General features: G+C 31.6%; 1 protein-coding gene across 4 annotated transcripts in view; it reads left to right on the forward strand.

The window, feature by feature from the left end:
• Window positions 1–12316: 12316 nt before the first annotated feature.
• The window catches only part of LOC123228248, a 43955-nt gene continuing 33599 nt past the window's right edge, over window positions 12317–22672 (forward strand). Inside the window, exons 1-9 of one of the 4 annotated variants that reach the window (XM_044653582.1) lie at window positions 12317–12745; window positions 13399–13492; window positions 13920–13963; window positions 14305–14373; window positions 14977–15038; window positions 15176–15383; window positions 15521–15586; window positions 15687–15766; window positions 16343–16492. In XM_044653582.1, the coding sequence (XP_044509517.1) occupies window positions 12458–12745; window positions 13399–13492; window positions 13920–13963; window positions 14305–14373; window positions 14977–15038; window positions 15176–15383; window positions 15521–15586; window positions 15687–15766; window positions 16343–16492 (1061 nt within the window). In that variant the 5' untranslated portion in view covers window positions 12317–12457. Of the gene's footprint in view, window positions 12746–13398; window positions 13493–13919; window positions 13964–14304; window positions 14374–14976; window positions 15039–15175; window positions 15384–15520; window positions 15587–15686; window positions 15767–16342; window positions 16493–22672 lie in introns of those variants that run through there. The other 3 variants (XM_044653583.1, XM_044653585.1, XM_044653586.1) reach the window with 3 other exon arrangements.

The raw sequence follows: 22672 nt of genomic DNA on the forward strand, positions 1-22672 counted from the left end.
AAGTGTTACAACTCATGTTATGTGAATAAAATGAGATCAATTGTAGATTAACCATGATTTTATTCATTGCCAATATATTAAGGAATCTACAGGTTACATACATATGGTTATCAAAATATCCCGCAATTAGTGAATTTAGATCTTTGAAATTATGTTTTGAAAATATTTAGAAATAAATATTAAAACATAATTATGAGCTAATTAACCAAAATTAAAGGATTGAGTCAATTGTGCAATTACCCAAAGATTTGGGATAAAGTATATAAAGAAACTACTAGGCTATAATATAAACACGTAACTTATTATTACCATTGCCACCACATAGAGAAAAGAAAATTTCTATTCAATATTTCTTATCGTTCTCTCTTTCACATGTACTCAATTTTTATATCACAAGCTAGTATCTATGTGTCTCTAACTGTCATGGAACCCCTATATAGATGAGTTAGGTCTTACAAAAGAGGTGTTTTTTAAAAGGAGAATGAATAGAAAAGATACAAAACATGTCATACATGAACAAAAGAGAAAGAATCAACGCATGCAAAAACAACCAAAGAAAGTTAGGAGATTTACCTATTCATTTGCCTCATATAGGCATATAAGATGATGGATAAGCCTCCCAAATAAGCAAGCCTCTGAAGAAAGTCCACCCCGAGCTTTTTCTTCACCTTTGCTGAGAGACACAAAGAAAGAGAGAGAGAGAGAAAAAAAAGATTTTGTTTTTCTTTAGTGAGAGAGAGATTTTGTGCAAATGAACTTAGTTAGTTCAAAATAAACTAAAGACATTTTTTTTTTTTATAATGATTGCTCAAATGTAATTTTAAAATTCTCTTCTTGCCCATCAAATTCTTAATTCAAAGTTTTTTCATGCATGTATACCCATCATATATTGTATCCACCCAAAATCTATCTCATTAACATTTTAGCTTTTAAAATGTTATTTTTGCACCTATCCAACATTTATATGATTTTTTTTATCCTTCAAAAGGTGCTAGCTAACCTTGGATAATTATTCCTTATTCTTGAAAGTTTGGTTTATTAGTGTGACCTTTTAGGTTTACCATGGTGTAGTCGTGAGCTTACTTTTGAACAATCCAAAAGGCATTCAAAAACTCAATAACTGTAGTAAACATTTAACAAAGTATCATAGCTCCCAAACCATGATAAAGAAATACTCTATCAAATCTAATGTCTCTAATCATACGTTCTATGTAGGTAATATCTTTTCGTTATTTAATTCGAAAGGATTTCAAATTCATTAATCATTAAAGCCCTAATTCTGATTTTATATGAATCATTGATTTAAATGTTCAGAACATATCATTACAAATAACATTTGCATGACTTACATTATACTCTAGCTAGAAATTCAATTTCTTATATTCATTGGCATTTGCTCTAGAATTTAGATTCGGGTCGAATTAAAAAATATTTATGACCCATTACTTTCCAAGTCAATAGATCTCATCTTGACTGTCATTCTTCTCCATATAAAAATAACACATGACCAATATAGTTTGTCTTATAGGATATGGTTGACCTCGTATTTATACACCATATGAATCATGCGTATTCGTATCGAATCTGACCATGATGTCTCAAGTCAAAAGATTATTTCGTACACTAATATGATCTTATGATATATCTTTGATTATGATTTAATGATCATGTGACTTATCGTTATCAGTCATGTTCAAAAAATAATTCTCTAACTGTTGATCTATATTGATACCCTAATGACATGACTATCATCATCATTTACACTAATGTTATCTCATGACATTCAACAAAGGTATTTGATATGTCTTATATGTCACATATTTGCTCAAGTTATGTCACGTCTATAAAGAAAGTTTGATGACTTAGTTTATATATTAAATGAGTCATCCGAACAGTTCACATACGTATTTTACATTATCGTAAATAAAGGAAACAACTTATGCATATGAACCAAAAGACTACTTGTTTTATTAATAAGTCATGATAAGTGTACATATAAGATAAAATGATCTTACAATTGACAACATGAATGGTTCCTAAGGTATACAGTAACAAAACTCTTAATTGCATTAGAGTCATTCGTTGTTATATCGCATACCTATCTTCTCAAGATAATGGTCTAGTTATTTCAGTATCATCACCTTAGATAGTGGGTCAACTATATTTTCTACTAATAGTGTCTTCTATATCATTATCTCTCTAGTTTTAACAAATTCTCTCAAAAATGATATTTTCACTAAATATGTTTGGACTTCTGATGCGCCTTGATTCCTTTACCTGTGTTGTAACACTGGTATTGTCACAAAACATGGTTATTAGATAAGCTATGTTTAGAACCACACCAAGTTCAGATACAAAACTTATGTATCCATGTGGCCTCTTTTGTTGCTTCTGAATCAGTAATATATTTAACTTCCGTAGTAGTGCCAACTGTGGTTGACTATTTGAAACTTTTCCAACTAATTATACCTCTATTAAAAATAAAAATAAACCCTAATGTAGACTTTCTATTATTAACATCTGATTAAAAATCAGAGTTCGAGTACCCTTGAATGTTTAAGTCTAAACCCCTATAATTTAAAACAAGATCCTTAGTCCTTTTTAAGTACTTAAACATTGATTTCATGGCTGACCAATGTTTTTTTCCTAGACTGGCATACTATCTGCTTGTAACACTTACAATAAATGTTATATCAGGTCTTGTACATAACATTGTGTACATGAACTCTTCCATTGCTAAAGCATAGGGCACATTACACATTTGTTATCACTCTTTATCAGTCTTTGGATCTTAAGAAAGATGAAGATCGTGAGTGAAAGGCAAAAGTCTTCTTTTCGAGTTTTCCATGTTGAAACTTTTCAACAATTTTTCTATGTATAATTTTTTAGACAATCCAATTATCCTTTTTGCTCTATCTCTATAGACATGGATTCCAAGGACATAAAACGTATCTCTTAAGTATATCATCAAAAAGAATCTAGATAACCAAATTTTAGCCTCATTCATCATTTTAATATCATTACTTATCAGTAATATATTATCTACATATAATATAATAAATGTAATGACATGATCCTTGACTTATTTATAAACATAAGGTTTATCCTGAATCTTTTTTAAAACAAATGATTTAATTGTTTCATCAAATCGGATGTTTCATATTTAATAAAGTACAATTTCTCTTTTTAGATGCACCATTATGTTGAGGTGTGTATGAAATAGTTATTTGGGAAATAATTTCATTGTCTTTCAAGAATTCCTAAAATTTTGTACTCAAGTATTTTCCTTCACGATCTAATCATAGAATTTTAATACTCTTTTCAGTTTGTTTTTCTATTTCATTTTTGAATTTTCTGAATTTTTCAAAGGTTTCTAATTTGTGTTTCATCAAATATAGATACTTGTACTGAGAATAATCATTAGTAAAGGTAATGAAGCAGTGAAAACCTCCCTTGACTATGTGATTAAATGGTCCACATACATTTGTATATACTAACTCTAATAATTCTTTGGCACATTCCCCTTTACTCTTGAAGGGAGAGTTGGTCATCTTGCCTTGGAGACATGATTCACATGTTGGATAAGGTTCATAACCCAATGAACTTAAAACCTCACTTTCTCCAAGTTAAATCAAAATTTTTTCCCCGATGTGACCTAATCTATAGTGTCATAGAATCTTAAGAATTGTTTCATTTCAAATTCTTTTATTAGTGATAAAATTTATATGATAATCATTTAATTCCAATACATACAAACCATTTGTATTTATATCTTTGCTCGCTACAACATTTTCAAAAAATACCAAATATTCATTTCAATTAAATTGAATATTCTAACCAAGCTTACATAATGCATAAATAGAAATGATATTTCTAGTGACTTTTGCAAAATACAAAACTTTATAAAGTCTCAAAATGTGCCCTGATGGTAGTCGAACTTGGCAAGTTCCCATGGCTTCAGCTGCAACCTTTGCCCTATTTGTCATCTTCAAAATGATCTCATCCTCTGTGACAAAATAGAACTATCCTATAGTGTTTGCATAGAAACACACACATGAGATATAGTTATTGAATCTATAATCCATGAATGATTATCTAAATCCAAAATCAATTCAAATTCAATGGCTTGATAGTGGATTATACCCGTTTTCTTCTACTTAAGATTGTTCAGGTATAAAGGATAGTTTCGCTTCCAATGTCTATTATGTTGACAATGGAAACACTCTTCTTTTGTTTTTGCCTTTTCGACCTTGGTAGCTCATTTCTTAAGATTCCTTTTCTTGGGTCTAACATTTGGACCTTTTTTTGGTTACTTTTTGGGCCTCTTATTAGCCAAGTTGGTAGAAGGTGCATAGACATCCTCATGTCTAGAGTTATTCTTCCCTTGCTTGTAGAACTTTTGGGGCTCATAAGCAACTCAGGGAGTGTCCACTCTATCTGATTCAAATTATAATTGGTTATAAATGATTTATAACTCAGTTGGAGGGACAGTAAAATCAAATTCACTTTGACACGGTCTGGTAGAACCACACCCCAAACATCCATCTACCCTAATGCATTGATCATCTTTATGACATGTTCATATGAGAGGCATGTCTTCCTTTAATCTTATACAGTGAAGCACATAACTTGTACTCGACTACTCTTGAGTTTTCTTGGTACAACTTAGGGATGGCAATAGGGAGGGGATATCAATCCTCGTCCCCGTTACAGGGATAACAAAGAATCCCCGTCCCCTTCCCGTGAAGGAAAATCCCCTCACCATCCCCTCCCCGTCCTCGCGGGGAAAAATCCCCTCCCCATCCCTTCCCCATACCCAAGTCAATAAATTTTAATTTCTCAATATTTTATGAATATACACTCTTCAATTATGCATTATTAATAATTCTAATAATCAATAAATAAATTTTACGAATTGATAAGTGGATAATGTCAACTTATTGTTCTCTCTATGGGATCCCACAAGCAACTTCTGTGATACATCATGATATTTTCTCTTTGGACAAATTTTATGATGATCATGTAAATGTCTAGTGCCATTTTTTCCCCCACTAACCAATTGTTTGTGACAATAGTTACACTCCGCCTTGTCTTTTTCATCAACCTTTACTTTCTTGAAATGTTGTCATACAATTGATTTACACCTTCCAGTAGGATCAGTAACAAGAGAGTTGTCAGGTGCATTTTGCAGAGGGCTTGAACAAGGACTATCCAACTCTTGACTTGATTTATTAATTTCATCAACGGGTAATTGTATCTGATTACTTCCTATCGGAGTTGCAGTATAAGGACCATTTTCAGAAGATGTTACTTTTTTAAAGGATTAAGAATTTTGCATGTCAACATCTTCAATGTTTTTTCTCTTATTAACCAAAGAGTTTTCAGCAAACATTCCTATCAAATAGTCCAAAATTTAGAATACAAGTTAATATAGAACATAAATATTAAAACCCATAATGTGAATCACAATCAATAAACTTTACTTATACTAAAACTAAGTTCAAAAAATTTGGGTCAAATACAAGCACTTAAATAAGAATAATTATAACACACAAGTCACATTTCAGCCGTACTGAATACACAAAATCAAAGACACAACTAGAATAAAATTTGACCGTTGTTTATCTGCTTGTAGCTTGACTCTATTCTTGTCAGTTAACATTTTTCTATGTTTTTAATCACTTACCTCTCAAGATGTTTATAAATCTGTATACAAAATATGCAATAGTTTGTATAAACCAAGCTTTCAGTCTGAATAATTGAATATTTGAATTATTGTAAACCTATTAGTTATGAATAACCAATAAACCTCACACCAATAACTAAGCTTTTAGTGTGAACAATGACATCTATAAAAAATAATGTGAATAGAACGAGTCTGAATAGCTTTCAGTGTAAGTTTGATTTAAATAAAAAGAAATTTGCGATTCAATGGTTTGAATTTGTTTATTGTTTGGATTAGTAATTTAATAGAATGATACTTTAATTTACATATGGATAAATGAAGAACAAATACCATCAACCAGTCTTACAGAAATTGTTCTGAGCATGCAAACAAGCAAACAAGTTCAGATGTATTTGTCTGTCTGTGTGTAGTGTGCAAGGGCAGGCAATGTTACTTAATACTACACCAGTGGTTCCATTAATAATTTTTGTGGCCATGCCAAGAGCTGAAAATTAATAAACAAAATACATAGGAAAAAAAAAATGGGGTCAACACCAAAAGGTTGTGCATCAAGTAATGCAGACACGACTTACAGAAAAACACTAGAGCAGGAAAATGAGTTTAGCTGATTACACAGGAAAAATAGAGAAATAAGGTACACTCATCAAGCAACAATTAGCTAAGTCTCTGTACAAAAATTATCTAAGAAAGTCATATTTGCTGAAAAATCAATCTTACTGAATAGGAATCTTTTAGGTAAACCAAAGAGTATAAGAAGGTAGAAAAGATTAAAAAACAGAGGTATCACTAGATTATGTTTCATAGAAAATAGAGAAACAAAGAAAATGTTAAAGAAAAAAACTGAGAAATAGAACTCCACCGAGGTAATCATAATACTTTAATTTACATATGGATAAACGAAGAAGAATTAAAAGATGGAAGGAAGAAGCCTACCTCTAACTACAAGACAAAAAAGCTTTGGCTGGGAAAGAGAGTGTGCAGCTGTGGAGTGAAAAATGGAAGCTTTGGCTGGGAGAGGGAGTGTGCAGCTGTGGAGTGAAAAATGGAAGGAAAAGGAGATTTAGATTTAAGGTTAAAAGATGGGTGGTAATTTTGTAATAAAAATTATTAAGGTTATAGTTTTTAGTAAATATGTATGTGATTTAGGGTAATTTTGTAATAACATTAAATTTAACACTTTTCATTCACTTCAATTGATTTTATCAAGTTTATAATTTGTTTTTTTTTTTGTAAAACCTGGTAGATTGGCTGAGTAAGTTTTGAAGTTGAAATATAATTAATTTGGTGCATTTGTATTTTATGATAATGAGACTCTGAGGTTTTTTTTAATATATTAGATTAATAGTTCAGAAATTAGTAAAAACTGATAATTGATAATTAAAAAATTAGTCAAATTAAAGTTATAATTTTAATAAATCATAATGTAAAAGTTTATAGAATTTAATAGTTCAAAAATAATTATATTAGATTTAGGAGGTAGGGAGGGGAGGGGAGGGGAGGGCCGGGGCGGGGCAGGGACATATGTATCACCGTCCCCGACCCGTCCCCGATTATGGGGATTTTTTTCATCCCTATCCCCACCGATTTCCCTGTTTTTATCAGGGAATCCCCTCCCCATTAGGGTCGGAGAGGGTCGGGGCCCCTAAATTCGGGTTCAAATTGTCATCCCTTGTACAACTCTTGTAAAACAATGAAGATATCATAAGCCCTTGAAATATTTTCATGCTTGGTTTGAAGCTCTTTATTCATTAAGGCTAGCATGTAGCCCTTGAGCTTTCCTGATATCCTTAACTCATGCCTCGAATGTCTTACGTTCCTCATCATAGGCATCTGGAGTTATATCGATAGAAAGTGATGCTTCTAAGATGTAGGCAATTTTTTTGAAATCTAGTACTGTTCGAAGGTTTCTTAGCCAGTTTTTGAAGTTAGGTCTAATCAAAATATTATTATCCATGATCCTTAGGAGTACATTGTTGGCCATTTTTCGAATATATCACACTTAAACGAAATTACTACAAAGAGAAATAGTTCTATTAGTGAATCAAACATGTGAATTTAAACCATTCTTAATTGTATAATCTTATTAGCTTCTACTATTTTATTCGAATCTCACACTCCCTTTAGATAGGATTCGAAAATTCTATTAGATTAAATTTCTAGTGGGAAATCAAATTCTTATTAAAAGTAATTAACTTCATATAATAGAAATCTTAGTTAATTAAATTTAAGAAGTATGAAACCCTTTCCATTTATATTGCTATGCAAGACTCGATCCATTTTCATGCCTTTTGCTTCAGATACCTTACATAATAGAAATCTTAGTACTCTCAGCTAGTTAAATTCGAACCATCATGCTTTCCCTAAATGACATTTTTATCATGTCCTCATATAATAGAAATCTCAGTTATGATGAGAATAACCATCTAATAACAAAATAAATTTAATTCTATGACATAAATTTCACGTCCTTCACGTACTAGAAACTTATGATATAGAAATTCATGATATAAAATTTAATTATCTCATAATAAGAGATATAGATTTAATAATTTTAATTAGAGAGATTTAAGTTTAACTTAATATTTAATCAAGTTTATTTTTACATGACATACATACATCACATATATGCATAATATAAATCATGGTGGGATGATCATGGGGTTTTTGAAATTACAACTTAATGACAAACTATTCACCTAGGCCTAAGTCTTCATTCGCCTTCAGGTTCTTGTCCATTCGTTTCGATTACATTCGAAACATAGGCATGCATGCCCCATAAATATAATTAAATTAAATTAATGAGATGGAATTATTTAATACAAACCCCGTAATAAAAGAATATTACAACCCAATTAGTTAAATTTTGGAAAATGATAAATTACACCCATAATTATCCCTAAATAATTCATCCATCTAACTAAACTAATATTTAATATAAAATAAAAATTCATTCACATTCAATTAAATATTAATCCATAAAATTTGATCTAATAAAAAAAATAACATGCAATGATTCAATTACAAATGGTATAATATTTAACATAAATATTCTCTAATATTTATTTTAGATAATTTTTATCTAATAATAGGTCATGATGTCATGTATACTCATACAATTTAATATTATTAATTTTTAAATTGTCATCAAATGATTATATTAACTCTCACACTCAATCACCATCAAGAGTTAGTTGGTATTTATGCATGACATCATCATTTGATAAACACTAAACAAAGCAAAATGACACATGCGTCATTTTACAAGCCTTCTAAAATGTTCAATTTCATGCCAACATTAGATCATATCTTAACACCTAATCATCATTAGTGTAAATTGATATACATGCAAATCAAATTAAACTAAATTAAACACTAATCATACATAACCATTTAAACAAAATATGTCAATTCTCTCAACATGTATCATAACCGTTATTGATTATATGTAACTACATTAATCACATATACCATAATCTTAATCTAAATGTCTTAATCAACATTAAGACATCATTTAGCATGCTCAAATCAAAATTTAAAAAATACAAAATTTTTAATATGAACCATTCCTCACCTATATGCTCATATATTAACATGTCATCATATATTAATATTTTTAATGCATATACTATACTTATACACCTCTAATACGTGTATTAGATGTACAATAGATAAAATAACATCAAGGAAAAATTCACCAAGCATATCATATGCACATGGCCAAGACACATAATATAAGTTCAAGCTTTGTTTCTTCAATCTTTTCAAGCCAAATCACGTAACAAGCTATACATACATGCCCCTAAATCATATTATTTATACATTAAGCACAAAATGAATTCAAAGCAAAATGTATATCACAATATACATGGCTGCCGTGACATGCATCCTTATTTCATGAATCAAAATTCAGTCTACAAGGCAAAAATGCACATTTATGTCAAGAACAAGTCTATTAACATGCATCCAATGAACATTTCATCATGTACATGCAAAATATAACATGTTTTTCATCTCAAAATCATTAATACATGAAAATAAAATTAAAATCCAACGAAGAACATCCATCCGAGACATTTGAGGAAGAGTTCATGCTTGGAAAAGTGATTTTAAGGCGAAAAGACAAGATGCATGCATATATCTAATACATATACATATTCTTATGAACATCAAACATATTCTGGCTTAAAATGAACATGCAAGGAGCTGTTTCATCTCTAATACCATTTTGAAAAGAAGATGAAGAGAAAAAGATGTTGAACATGTCATACATGAACAAGAGAGAAAAAATCAATGCATGCAAAAACAACCATAGAAAATTAGGAGATTTACCCACTCCTTTACCTCTTATAAATATATAGGATGATGGATAAACCTCCTAAGTGAGTAAGCCTCCAAAGAAAGTCCACCCCAAGCTTTTTCTTCACCTTAGCTGAAAGACATAGAAAGAAAGAGAGAGAGGATTTTGTTTTTCTTTAGTGAGAGAGAGATTTTGTACAAATGAACTAAAAAATATGCTTTCATAATGGTGGCTCAATTGTAATTTTAAAATTCTCTTTTTGCTTATCAAATTCTTAATTTGAAGTTTTGTCATGCATGTATATCAACCATATATTTTAGCCATGCAAAATCTATCTTATTAACATGTTAACTTTTAAAATGTTATCTTTGCACCCATATAACATTTATCTAATTTTTTTTTATTGTGTAAAAGGTGTTATCTAACTTTGGATAATCAATCCTCATTCTCAAAAGCTTAGTTTATTGGTATGACTCTTTAGGTTTACTGTGGAGTAACCATGAGTTTACTTTCAGACAATCCAAAAACTTAACGATTATGGTAAACATTTAGTAATATACAATGACCTTTAAACCGTGATGACAAAATACTCTATCGAATCTAATGTCTCCAATCATATGTTCCATATAGGTAATATCATTTTGTTGTCTAATTCAGATCGATTTTAGACTTATGAATAGTCAAAATCCTAATTTTGATTCTATACTAATTATCGATTTAAATATTCAAAACACATCATTATCAACAACCTTTGCATGATTTATATTATACTCTGGTCAGAGATTTAATTTTTAATATTCATCGACATTTGCTTCAGAACTAATATCCAGATTGAATCATTGGGTATTCAAAACCTAATACTTTTTTAGTCAACAAATTCGATCTTGCTATCATTCTTTTTTATATACAAATAACATATGACCAATATGGTTTGTTTTATTGGATATGGTTAACCCATATGAATTACGCGTATCCATATTATATCTGCCCATAACATCTCAAGTCAAAGGATTATTTTGCACACTAGTATGATCTTATGATAAGTCTTTGACTGTGATTTAATGATTATGCGATTTATCGTTATCGGTCATGTTAAAAAAACAGTTCTTTAACTGTTAATCCATACCGATACCTAATAACATGACCATAATTGTCATTTGCACTAATGTCATCTCATGACATTTAATGGAGGTATTCAATATATTAAGTGAACAGTTTGATAACTTAGTTTATATATTAAGTGAATAGTTTGATGACTCAGTTTATATATTAAGTGAGTCATCTAAATAATTCACATATATATTTTATATCATCATAAATAAAGGAAACATCTTATACATTTAAACCAAAAGACTATTTCTTTTGTTAATAAGTCATGATAAGTATACATATAAGATAAAATGCTTCCGGAACCAACAATACAAATGGTTCATAGGGCATACATTAACAATTTCATCTTAGGCAAATTTAGGACGAATTTAAAAAGATAAAGCCACCAAACACAAACATTGAGGTTCCTAACCCTTAATTTACATGTATAATTGCCGCTTGATCCAATGACATAGGTTTTGTGCAACAATTTCAAATATTCATTTACCACAACATGTTTTATGTGATTATAATGCACGAAAAACATTACACATCCTTCAACCACAACATTGGAATGGTTGTAGTTTGACCGGATCTAAGCGACTACGTTCGCCTTGCTTTGTCTCAATCATACCATGATATATCCAAATCATTCTTGTTGTCACCATCACTGTATTTTCTCCATCATTCTCAATGTGCACACTCCATTGCAGATAGCCAAGTGCTCTTGCATTTGTGCTAAAGTCGACGATAGTGGTGGTTTGCGATAGTGTTTTGGTGAGGTTTTCCATAAAGGGATGAAATGTGAGAAAAAAGAGAGATTACATTATTCATGTCTAAATTTCATTTTTTTAATGTTTAAACAAATCCACAAATTTACTCTTTCACTTTGCATTTCCATTAACAAAGTTTAGTTTTAGAAGAAAAATTGTTATTTATGTAATTGAAAGGTGAAAAAAACGCTTTTTGCAGTCAACCTTGCGTGGAACAATGTTCACTCTAGAATAAAGTACATTAATTCAATATAAGGTACACGGTAAAGCCACATGTGAGTTGTGTAACAGCTCTTTATCAGCTAGTAGGAGGTCTTCAACAATTCGCAAAATGTCGGGGGTCTAATTAACCAAAACCTTAAGGGGTGATGCGTAGAGGACTTTAAGATGAATTTCAGAAAACTTCACTTAGTTTGCTACTTTTCAAAAAAGCCCTTTATATAAAAGCAGACTGCATTTGCCTTCCCGATTATACTTTCAATTCCGAACCCGAACACCACAAGAGGGAGGAGTCCGTGAAAGCTTAAGCCCTGGATTCTCTTCAAATACTTGCGTTTCAGTTCAATACAGCCTCATTGGATCCAACAACCTGAGGCTTTTGAACTCACAATAATGTTCGAAGGGCTGGTGCGCCAGCTGTTGCTGGGGTATTTAGGTCGATACGTGAAAGATATCCAGAAAGAACAGCTGAAAATCACTCTTTGGAACGAAGAAGTTTTGCTGGAGAACGTGGACTTGATTCTTGAAGCCTTCGATTATCTCCAGTTGCCTTTCGCTCTTAAACAAGGGCGTGTTGGGAGATTGAGCATCAAAATTCCGTGGAAAAAACTGGGCTGGGACCCGCTTATTATCACTTTGGAAGATGTTTTTGTTTCTGCATCTCAACGGGATGACCAAGAGGTAACTTTTGATACCCACTTGCGGAAATGTTAGTTGATGAGTTCTAATGAAAAGGGTCATTTTTACTTTGTCACGTTTCGCATTATTTGTTACTGAAATATTAATTTGTTTTAGTTTTTAAATTTAGTTTATATAAAATATATTAACTAATTTTTGGAACCCACATTGTTAATGGTGGAGTATTGGTCTGGTAATGTTACTGGATCAGTTGTTCATTTTTTATTTTTCTAAAATGATATTGTTTGTTATTATTGATATAACTTACTTATTCAGTGCTTAATGGAATGCAAAAATGTTATGCAATGAACAAATTTGTTACATTTAGCAGTTATGTTACAGAATTTGTTTTACTAGAATGAGAGTATTATTAGCATTGATATTTTGGAATTAGAATAGTTAAATGTGATGCTCAGATGGTATTATTATCAATTGTGAGGTTTATGTTTATTAAAAGGGGGGTTGTGTTATTTTTTGGTTTAGTTAATGATTTAATGTTGAATGTTAGGGAAGTGACATTTTGAGATAATGGAATCTGTTGTTGTTAGCAATGTTACTAGGATATGGCATTTCCTTATATGTTTATCAAAGACATGATATTGATGTCTCTACTTCAATTGATCTATATATATATATTTTTTAAAAATTTGTGGTAGTGGAGTTTGGAGGAAGTTGAAAAAAGAGAATTTGCTGGAAAAAAGGCTAAACTTGCTGCTGCAGAGCTGGCAAAGTTGTCAAGGCGCGTATGTGGTGAGCTATTGACTTCCATGTTAAAGTTTCAGTAATGTTTCTGAATTCATAGAATGCTTTCTGGAATGCAATTGAATGCATTGGTTATACAATTATAGTTGGAAAATCAGGGTGCTGATTGAGAAAGAGAGATTCTGAGGTGTTTTATTAGGAATTTGTTTGCTTATAGGAACCATGAAACCTTTGAGAAATATGCTAGCGAATTGACCATTGTAAGGTTTTGCAATCAAGATTATTTAAATAAGTTCTTGTTTGTGTTGGGTGATTTATTTATTAAGCATTTGAATTTGTTGTGTTCATACATCTTCTTGTTCTGTATATATTTATTTATTTTTGGGATAAGATGTGGTAATCTTCTGGGTAAAATAGTTGCTTGTAATTCACTTTGGAGCACTTGTTTGCTGATACTTTGTTCTACCATTTGCAGATAATCAGACTGGGCAATCATTTATTTCATACATCACTGCTAAGGTGACATGAATTCTAAATGGCAATTTGTTATGTCTACTTGTTAAGGATACAAAGCAATTGAAGGGGTTTTTTTTCAAAAAAAAATTTATCTAAAGGGATTGGATGGTTGTGCCATAATTTCCTTTTTGGAGGAGCTCCTGTTTGAGTTGTTGAAATCTTTTTTATTTATTTAAATTTTTTCTATTTATGGACATTGGTTCACCTCTCCATTTATATTTTAATAAGATTATTTGGTTTGTTGTCAAAACGAAAGACCTATTTTATTATGTCAATTAATTTTGATGCATTGTATTTGAATTTAATGATTCTATTCTTCTATAACTTCTCTCTTTTACTTCTAGGTTCTTGATAGCATCCAAGTTTCAATTAGAAACTTCCACATTTTGTACAGTAATATGCAACTTAACTCGGTATGTCACCCATATGTTCACTTGGTTCTCAGTGCTTTTGATTTCTTCTGTTGTTTATTGATTTATGAGATTAAATTCTGCAAAAGCTTGGATTGTAAATGATGTTGGTATTGGAATCCTTATATGATAAATGAATAGTTAAAAATAGATGTTCCCTTGTAGGGGTGTTAAAAACTATACAAAATCAAATATAAGAAGTATATATGAGAAGTTGAATTGTCAACATTTAAAAAAAGGTGGGGTCAAAGGTAAAAAAACGGAGTCTAAGGGATGAAATTGATACATTTATACAAATTTTTAGAAATTTGTCAGACAGGTCTTCCACCCCAAAAATTTATATTAAAACTAGACCATTCTCATTAAGGTGAATAGAGAAGTATATGGAAGCTTTGGGTGCATTGTTTTCCTTTTGGCTTTTGTGTACCATTAAGCTGAATTTCCATATAAAACATGCTTCCCCTGAACTTTAAAAACTAAATTACTTGGTCAAACCTTTCTTAATGGAGTATCATGTCTCAATAGTGATCTTGAGTAAAAATGTATTTATTTAAAAAAGAGCTTGAATTTCTAAGCATGAAGCCAAAATGATTGTAATGTATGCAGGTGCATATGATGTTTGGCTTGAGGCTTTCCAGCTTGACAATTATGAAGCAAAATATGGTTGGGTAATCTTTTCTGTTGTTTCCCTGCATTCTATATTTTGTTTTTCTTCTTTAATTTTTTTTTCTTACTCTTTTCTTTTCTTAGATGCTTTGTTATGGTTCGGACTATATAATATATTCTAAAGTGCAGATCTTGTTAGTGACAGGGCTAGAGGGGGGCAAGTAAACAAAAGTATTGAGGTTAAAGGATTGGAGATTTATTGTAGTATAATCCAATCAGATGTTAATTTCATGAGTTCGGACAACACTGGAGATTCCAAATGCTGGAGCATTATAACAGCTGAAGGTGATGAACACAATAAATTCGACCATATATTGAAGCCATTGGATGTCTCAATATCGCTTACGGTAAGCATGCTTCCACATAGTGATGTTGTGCTTCAGCGACCTAATTTTGCAGTTGTTCTTGAGTTGTTGTGGATAGTAGGTATAAACTTGAGTGTGTTTTTTTATTGTGTTTTGCTTAATTATGTTCTTTCATGTAGGTGAACAGATCAGGAAAGCTCGATAATGAACCTCAGTATTCTATCAATGCTGAGATAGCTAGATTGGTTAGTTCAGATTTTGCATTGCTTGTTATCTTCCATTTGCTTGCTAAATAACTAATCAATTAATCTTACAATTTTCTATTCTATATTTTTATTTTTATAGGTCTTGTCCTTGGATGAGGTTCAGTTGCAACAAATATTTTCTCTATTAGATTACTTATGCACAAGTCGATTAAGGGAAAAGTGAGTTATGTTTTTATTAATAATTAATTTTATTGCTCTATTGTTAGTTAATGCTTTTATTTGCTATGCTTTCATAGTTTTATATAGTTATGGGAAGATGCCATTTTGAGGGGGTTGATTTGGTTTGGGTAAGGTTGATTTGGCTTGGGATAAAGTTCAATGTTTAGTATCTTTATGTGCTTCAGTTTCTAAAAGATTTTATGATGATTCTTTTGTTTAAATTCTTACAAATTAGGAGCTGGATTTGATTTAAGTTTGTCTTTTACCTTTGGGGGTTTTGATTGAAATGTGAAGCTGTCCTTATTGGTGGTGGACTGCTGGTTTCACCTGTTTAGCTTCATTTCTTTTTGTTAATAAAATTTGCCTCCAATTTCATGTTAAAAGAACTGGAATTCTCAAATTGATCATTTATATAATTTTATCATAGAGTGTAGTTGACATCAGCTTTGTATCTTTATACAGTGGCTATATTCCTACTTTTCCATAATAAAATAGCTTTTTTGTTTTTGAGATGCAAATTTTATAAAGCATCAATATGCATGTGATCAAGGTGTTAACTTTGTTTATTGGATGTAGATATGGACGCTATCGTCCTAGGTTCAGTCCTTTATCAAGAAAACCAGATGGTTGGCAAAAGTTGTGGTGGCAATATGCTCAGCAATCTATCTTATCAGATGTTCGTAAGAAATTGAAGAAAACTTCTTGGAGATACCTTGGACAGCGACTGTAAGTTTATTGTCCCATTAATTAGATTATTTTATAGGCATCATGCCACATGAATGATTAATTCATTATTTAATATTTCATATTTGTTACAGAGATCATGGTTTTATAAAAAAATCTAGTGAAGTTTGAATTTTAGTTATTTAAATGACCATGTTTTAAGGACTGCATTATGCTCATACTTGGATTCTTTCTTTCATTTTTGCAATTTAATTAAACTCTTTTAAAGTTTTTCCGAAGGCAAAAAGTGTGTGAGCTAGTGTACATTAACCTTTCATCAATGCTTGCTTCCTCTGTGGTTAAAGTCATTCCACTATTTACAACTCTGGTTACTTGCACACATACACAACCCCATCCAGTCATCCATCCAAACCCACACCCCACCAACTGACAATTTAGTGTTTTACCTATTAGAGGTAATGTTTCTAACCAATGAGGCATAAGAGTTGATGTAAAACATCGAAGAATGCTCTCCCACCTGCAATTCTTAGGTGAGATATATTAGAAATCTTAGGCCCTTTAAACGTGGAGTGTGGATCAACATCTTTATTATTTATGGGTTTTAATATGTTTTGAGTTACAATTGTTAAAATGACTTAAGCCAATCTAACTTGGATAACCATTATATTATTTTTTTCTTCCCAATGTAAGACTTGTATGTTCCAACTAGCCACCCCGAGTGCAACTGGCCTACCCACTAACATTTGCCATTCATGGGGTGACTTATCTAAACTTGGGTTTAGCTTTATTGGTTCAGCTCGAAGCAAGTTCTAGCTTTTTTTGGCTAGTCCATTAAAACTTGGATTTGGCTTTTTATGACTCAACTTGAAACAAGGTCTAGCTCTTTTTGGCTAGCCCGTGGGTGGCTAACCTATGAGTCTACATGTGTTCTAACCTAAGGATCTAGCTTCTTTCAGCTTACCATATACTCAGATGGATCTTGGATTTACAAGCTCTGATATCATGTTCGAAATCTTGAGCCTTTTAAACTTGGGGTGTGGATCAATATCTTTATTAATTAAGTGCTTTGACATGTTTGATTCTAGTTGTTAAAATGACTTAAGCCAATGTAACTTCGATACCCATTATATTATATACCTTTCATTTCTATTTTTCTCCCCAATGAGAAATGTTCTTTAGCAAGCTTTATTGTTCTTATCTAATATTTATTATGACCCTAACTATTTTCGTAGCTATTTAAAATCAGTGAAATTTTTTGTTTTGAAAAAGGTAGGGTGGTTCTTGTAATAGGCTGGTATAGTATCTTTTAAGTTTTTCAATCTGGTAAATTGATTGTCAGTTTGGTTCTGGTTAGAAAAATTTTATCAAAATATTATTGAACTTCATATTTGATAACTTTTTCTTGATAACCCAATAGCAGATAGATTCAAGCAATTGTTGTAGCTGAAGATAGGACGAGATAAATTTCTCTATTGATTGTTAAAATCTCATTCAAAACAACTCTCTCAAAGTTTTATCTAAATACAAAAATAGATGTTAACTAAAATCCCTAAAAATAAAGAATTGACAATATCATATTAGATACAACAAAATCAACGTGTGACAACCAAATAAAAAAAGTCAAATAATAAAGATATGAAGAATCCTAGATTTCCCAATAGATGTTGACGAATAGATGTTTTTCACCCTCAACTTGGTAGTCAACTCCCAAAATCTTGCTGTGGGAGGTCTTTTTGTTAGAACATCTGCTAATTATTGTTGAGTAGGCACGTAAGGTGTACAAATCCGCCCTCTATCCATTTTTTCCTTAATTAAACGCCTATCAACTTCAATACGCTTTGTTCTATCATGTTGTATAAGATTGTGAGCTATACTTATTGTTGACTTGTTATCGCAAGGAAACTAGAATTGAGAAATTGAACGATTCTTGCTTCATTTTATTCATATAGGATAGGCAAATATATGTATAGCTTGCAATAAATTAGGTTGTAGAACATTAGGCTAAACTAGAAAAGAATAAAATGCAAAATTTACATAGTAGTTAATTTGAAAATGTATCCTAAACTTTCGGGATTTATTTTGGTTTCCACATTCCCTCTCAAGTTGGAGAATAGATTCTTTTCCTAGCTTGGATTGTTGATGATATTCCTCGTTTCCTCGAATAAATATCAGTTAGGATTCCTTAATTTTAGGAATTTGAATCTTAGTGTTAGGATATCTTAGTTTTAGGAATTTGAATCCTAATTTGATTTACTCTAATTATAGTAGGAGCATTATATTTTCTTTTATTATTTATTTTCCTTTATTCAAATTTCAAGTTGACCAAGCAATACAAGTCATAGTTGACTAAGGATTAGAAACTCTTTATCTACATAATGCCTTTTGGCTATTTTTCTCAAGCAGTAAAATATAATTCAAAACCTTTGGCCAATTTGGAGGTTGATTTTTTTGAAGTGATGAAATCCTTATCTTTTAAATTTTTTTTAATCAATTTTCCCAATTTTGTTTGATAAAACCTTAAGGTTTTATTATTTGTTATCAGAGCAGTATGAGAAAGAGACAAATCAATGTTATGTTGGATGAGAATAGGAGTTGGTTGTGGTTTTGACAATTGGAAGAATCGAAAGCTCGATATTTGTTGGAGAAAAGAATTTGTCTTCATTGTGAAGGCAAACTCGACTCTGATCACGACTATAGATTCAGGTGGTTAACAATGTTATTGCTGGACGAGGATGAATATGATGACGATGCTATTTTGATTGTGTCTGATGATAAGTGAGAGAGAGAAGTCCATCTAGTAAAGAAGAGTGGACCTAATTTTGTTGAGATGGAGGTTTTGATAGAAAAGTAGTAGTTTCTAATGACTAGAAGGTGAAATCTATAGATTTTAGCAACTTCAAACACAAATCAATAGGTTTCAATGAATTTACAAAGTTGACGATGACTCAAAAAGGTGATTCGATAGATTATGGAGGTAATTTAGTTGATTTTGATGAAAAATCGGCTATTTTTGACTAAGCCTAGCTACTAGAAATTGTTTATTTGCTTGACTGCCATGAGCTTCTGACATTAGGGATAAAGGTAGACTATATGCAAGGAGAGGGCGAAACGAGAGAACAGAGTTATCTAGGTGTTGGACTTGTCAAGGTGTCAGACCCAATTCAAAATATAATCCAACCCAATTCACCAATTTAAAGCACACCATTTGCCCAAACCTAATCTGCAACCCAAACACTTATAATACAAGCCCGAGCCTAACTTATCATATCAACTTAAACCAATACCAACCAAGTCCAAACCTTTTACCACTAAAAACAAGCCCAATCAATAGACTTGACCCAAAACCTAATTGGGTTAACCCAAAGGCGACTTATCCACCAAATTCAACTTACCCAATCATTGAAGGAGAAGTTTTTAGTATTCATTGTTGCTCAACCTTCTAGACAAGGCTATTTTAAAGAGGCAAAGAATGTTAGGATTCCTTAATTTTAGGGATTTGAATCCTAATGTTAAGATATTTTAATTTTAGGGATTTGATCAATGTGGAAATGACATTTCTTAAAGCTAGTTGGAAGATTTGTAGAGAAGAAGACAAACTTTCTTTGATCTAACTATTACTACTTATAATATAAATTCTTCTTCTTGAAGACAACTGCCATAAGGAGGAATTCTAAAAGTTGCCACAAAAGGGGTTTTTTAAAATTTTCTACGAGTGGGCCTTTTAAAATTTGTCAATAGAAGAGTGAAAATTGTTCAGTTGGCAATGATGACTATAGATGTTGATAGCTAAAACAATTGAAGATAAACTGGTGAAATAATTGGGTGAAAATTTTCAGCCAATCTGATGAGATCTAAAACTTCAAGATGTAGATTGACAACTTTTGATGACTTCTGAAAGTATATCAACAACTTCTGATTGCTTTTGATTGGAGATCGACAACTTCAAACCTTTTTTGGCTAGATTTGAATACTTTACCAATAAGGTCTATGGTTTTTAGCCGTGTTTGTGCTTTTTTGATAGATGGTGTGGACGTTTGGTGACTTTTGTGATGTTTGAGAAGAACTCTAGCAACATCTAATATTTGTAAAATTTTCTAGTTATATATCCTTAGGGTTCCTATAATACTTTGGTAGATTACCCCATTTTTTTGAAATGTATTTTACTAGCGATGTGGTTTGATGATGTCGACTCTACGGCCATTTTGGTGATTGTTTACTTACTCATCTTTCTATGTATTTGACGGTATGCTGTGCCAAACTGAGAAATTCATATTTCTACATAGGTGATAGTGTGAGTGTGCTTGTAAGACCTCCAATTAAGGTGTACAAGAGTTGACATAAAGATTCAACTTGAGGAGCACTCTTTTCTATTGAGTTGGCATAACTGGCACATTTTATTGCACAACCGACACATTCAAGTGCTCTTCCAACAAGAGTCATACACGTGTAGAAAGGACAATCGTTGGATAGAGCAAAACACAATTATAAAAAGGAGGAAAAGATAGAAGCCGAACATGAATTAAGTTAAGAGATTCTAGGGAAGGCAGTTGCCTTGTGAAGGATTTTGTCACCCTTTTTGCCAACTGTTACGAACTTGCAATAGTGGCAAGCAAGCTTCCAATCTGTTGGTTCCAGCACGCACAACAACTTCTTCAGAATGGTCCCAGGCTAAGCTCTTCCCACTCCAACCAATCAGGTAGAATCCACTCAACACAAACAGGTCGACAGCGGCAAAGAAAATTAGGAATTAATTGGAGTGATGCAACTAGTTTCAAGGAAAGAAACTATAAAATAATAATTCAATACTGATGTTATTAACTCAACATAAAATCCATGTGTCCTCAAGCCCCTTCAATAAGGCCTTTTAAATAACCACCAAGAGATAATACTAATTTACTTAGGAAACATATTAATAATAATATTTTAAATCTAAAGACAATATTTTCTAAGACAACTAATATTCTGTTGCCTATTTTCTTCTCTGTTTTCCATTATATGCTGCTGCTGAATATTCTGCTGCCTATTTTCTTTTCTGTTTTCCTTTATATGCTACTGCTGAATATCACTTTAGGACTCTCCAAATTGGTAGCTTCCATATCTTCTGAATTTCCCAAGCTGCCCCCTTCTGATTTTCCTAAATTGCTTTCCTGCTTCCTTTCTTCAATTGCATTTGTGGGCCTGTGCGTATAAACTTTTGTTATTAGGCTTCCATCACCAACACATTCATCAATTGTTCTGTGTTTGTTTTCCTGATACTGTAACGTTTGCATACATTAAAATAATTCTGTGAAGAATGTTGAGTTGAAGGTTGAATTAATAAAAACAACCTACATTTGTTGATATTCATCTTTATTTGGTTTTGTCATATTGTGTGGTGTTTGAGAAAATTGCTTGTTAGAGTAAACAAATTGCTATCAAATTGGTATCCAAGTGTTTACAAATTTTTGGGTTATGGCAAACACTTGCATGGAGTCTAGGATAGAACGTTTGGAAAGGAATTTGACGGACACGTTTGATGGAATCAAGTGTGAAATTTAGTTGATTAAGGTTGATTTTTGGGTGAGATTCAGTCATTGAAAAGGGAGTTGATGGAGATTAAGTATTTGTTGACTCTTGTTTATGAAAGCAATTGACTAGAAGAGAAGGGTAAGGTGCCGTTTGAACATTTTGTAGTACATGCTTGCGGGTTGTGCCTAGCCAAGGCTTGTTACATGCAGGCTAGGCAGCTTGCCACCTTAGGAGGGCTTGCGGCACGACCTTCACAATGAAGGGTTGTGGTGTGCTAGGCCCTAACCAGGCTAGTCTGTGGCCTTGTGGGTCGGCTTGTGTTTTAAAAGAAATATTTTTTTAGATAAATTTTTATGTATTACTAATCTATGTTCACTTTCAAACTAATACAATCGATGACAATATTTTGAAAATGGTGGGTTGACTCTCCCAATTACATTTTTTATTTATTCTCAAAGATGTAAAATCATTTGTGTTTGTATATTTCTATTACTTATTCTCATATTCTAATTAAAGGAAATTATAAAATTTTATTAAAAAAACCTCACCTCTAGATAACTCCAAAGTTTCTTTACTCTCTCAATCTCAAACTTGCTCAATCAAATTTTAATTATGTTTGACATCTTAGTTTTCATTTTGTTTTTACAATTTTATTAATTATTGATTTTTCTTCGGAATACTTTGATAATAAAAAAATTTAATATATTTTAAACG

The sequence above is a fragment of the Mangifera indica genome, chromosome 10 (genome assembly GCF_011075055.1).
Source record: "Mangifera indica cultivar Alphonso chromosome 10, CATAS_Mindica_2.1, whole genome shotgun sequence".
NCBI lineage: Eukaryota > Viridiplantae > Streptophyta > Magnoliopsida > Sapindales > Anacardiaceae > Mangifera > Mangifera indica.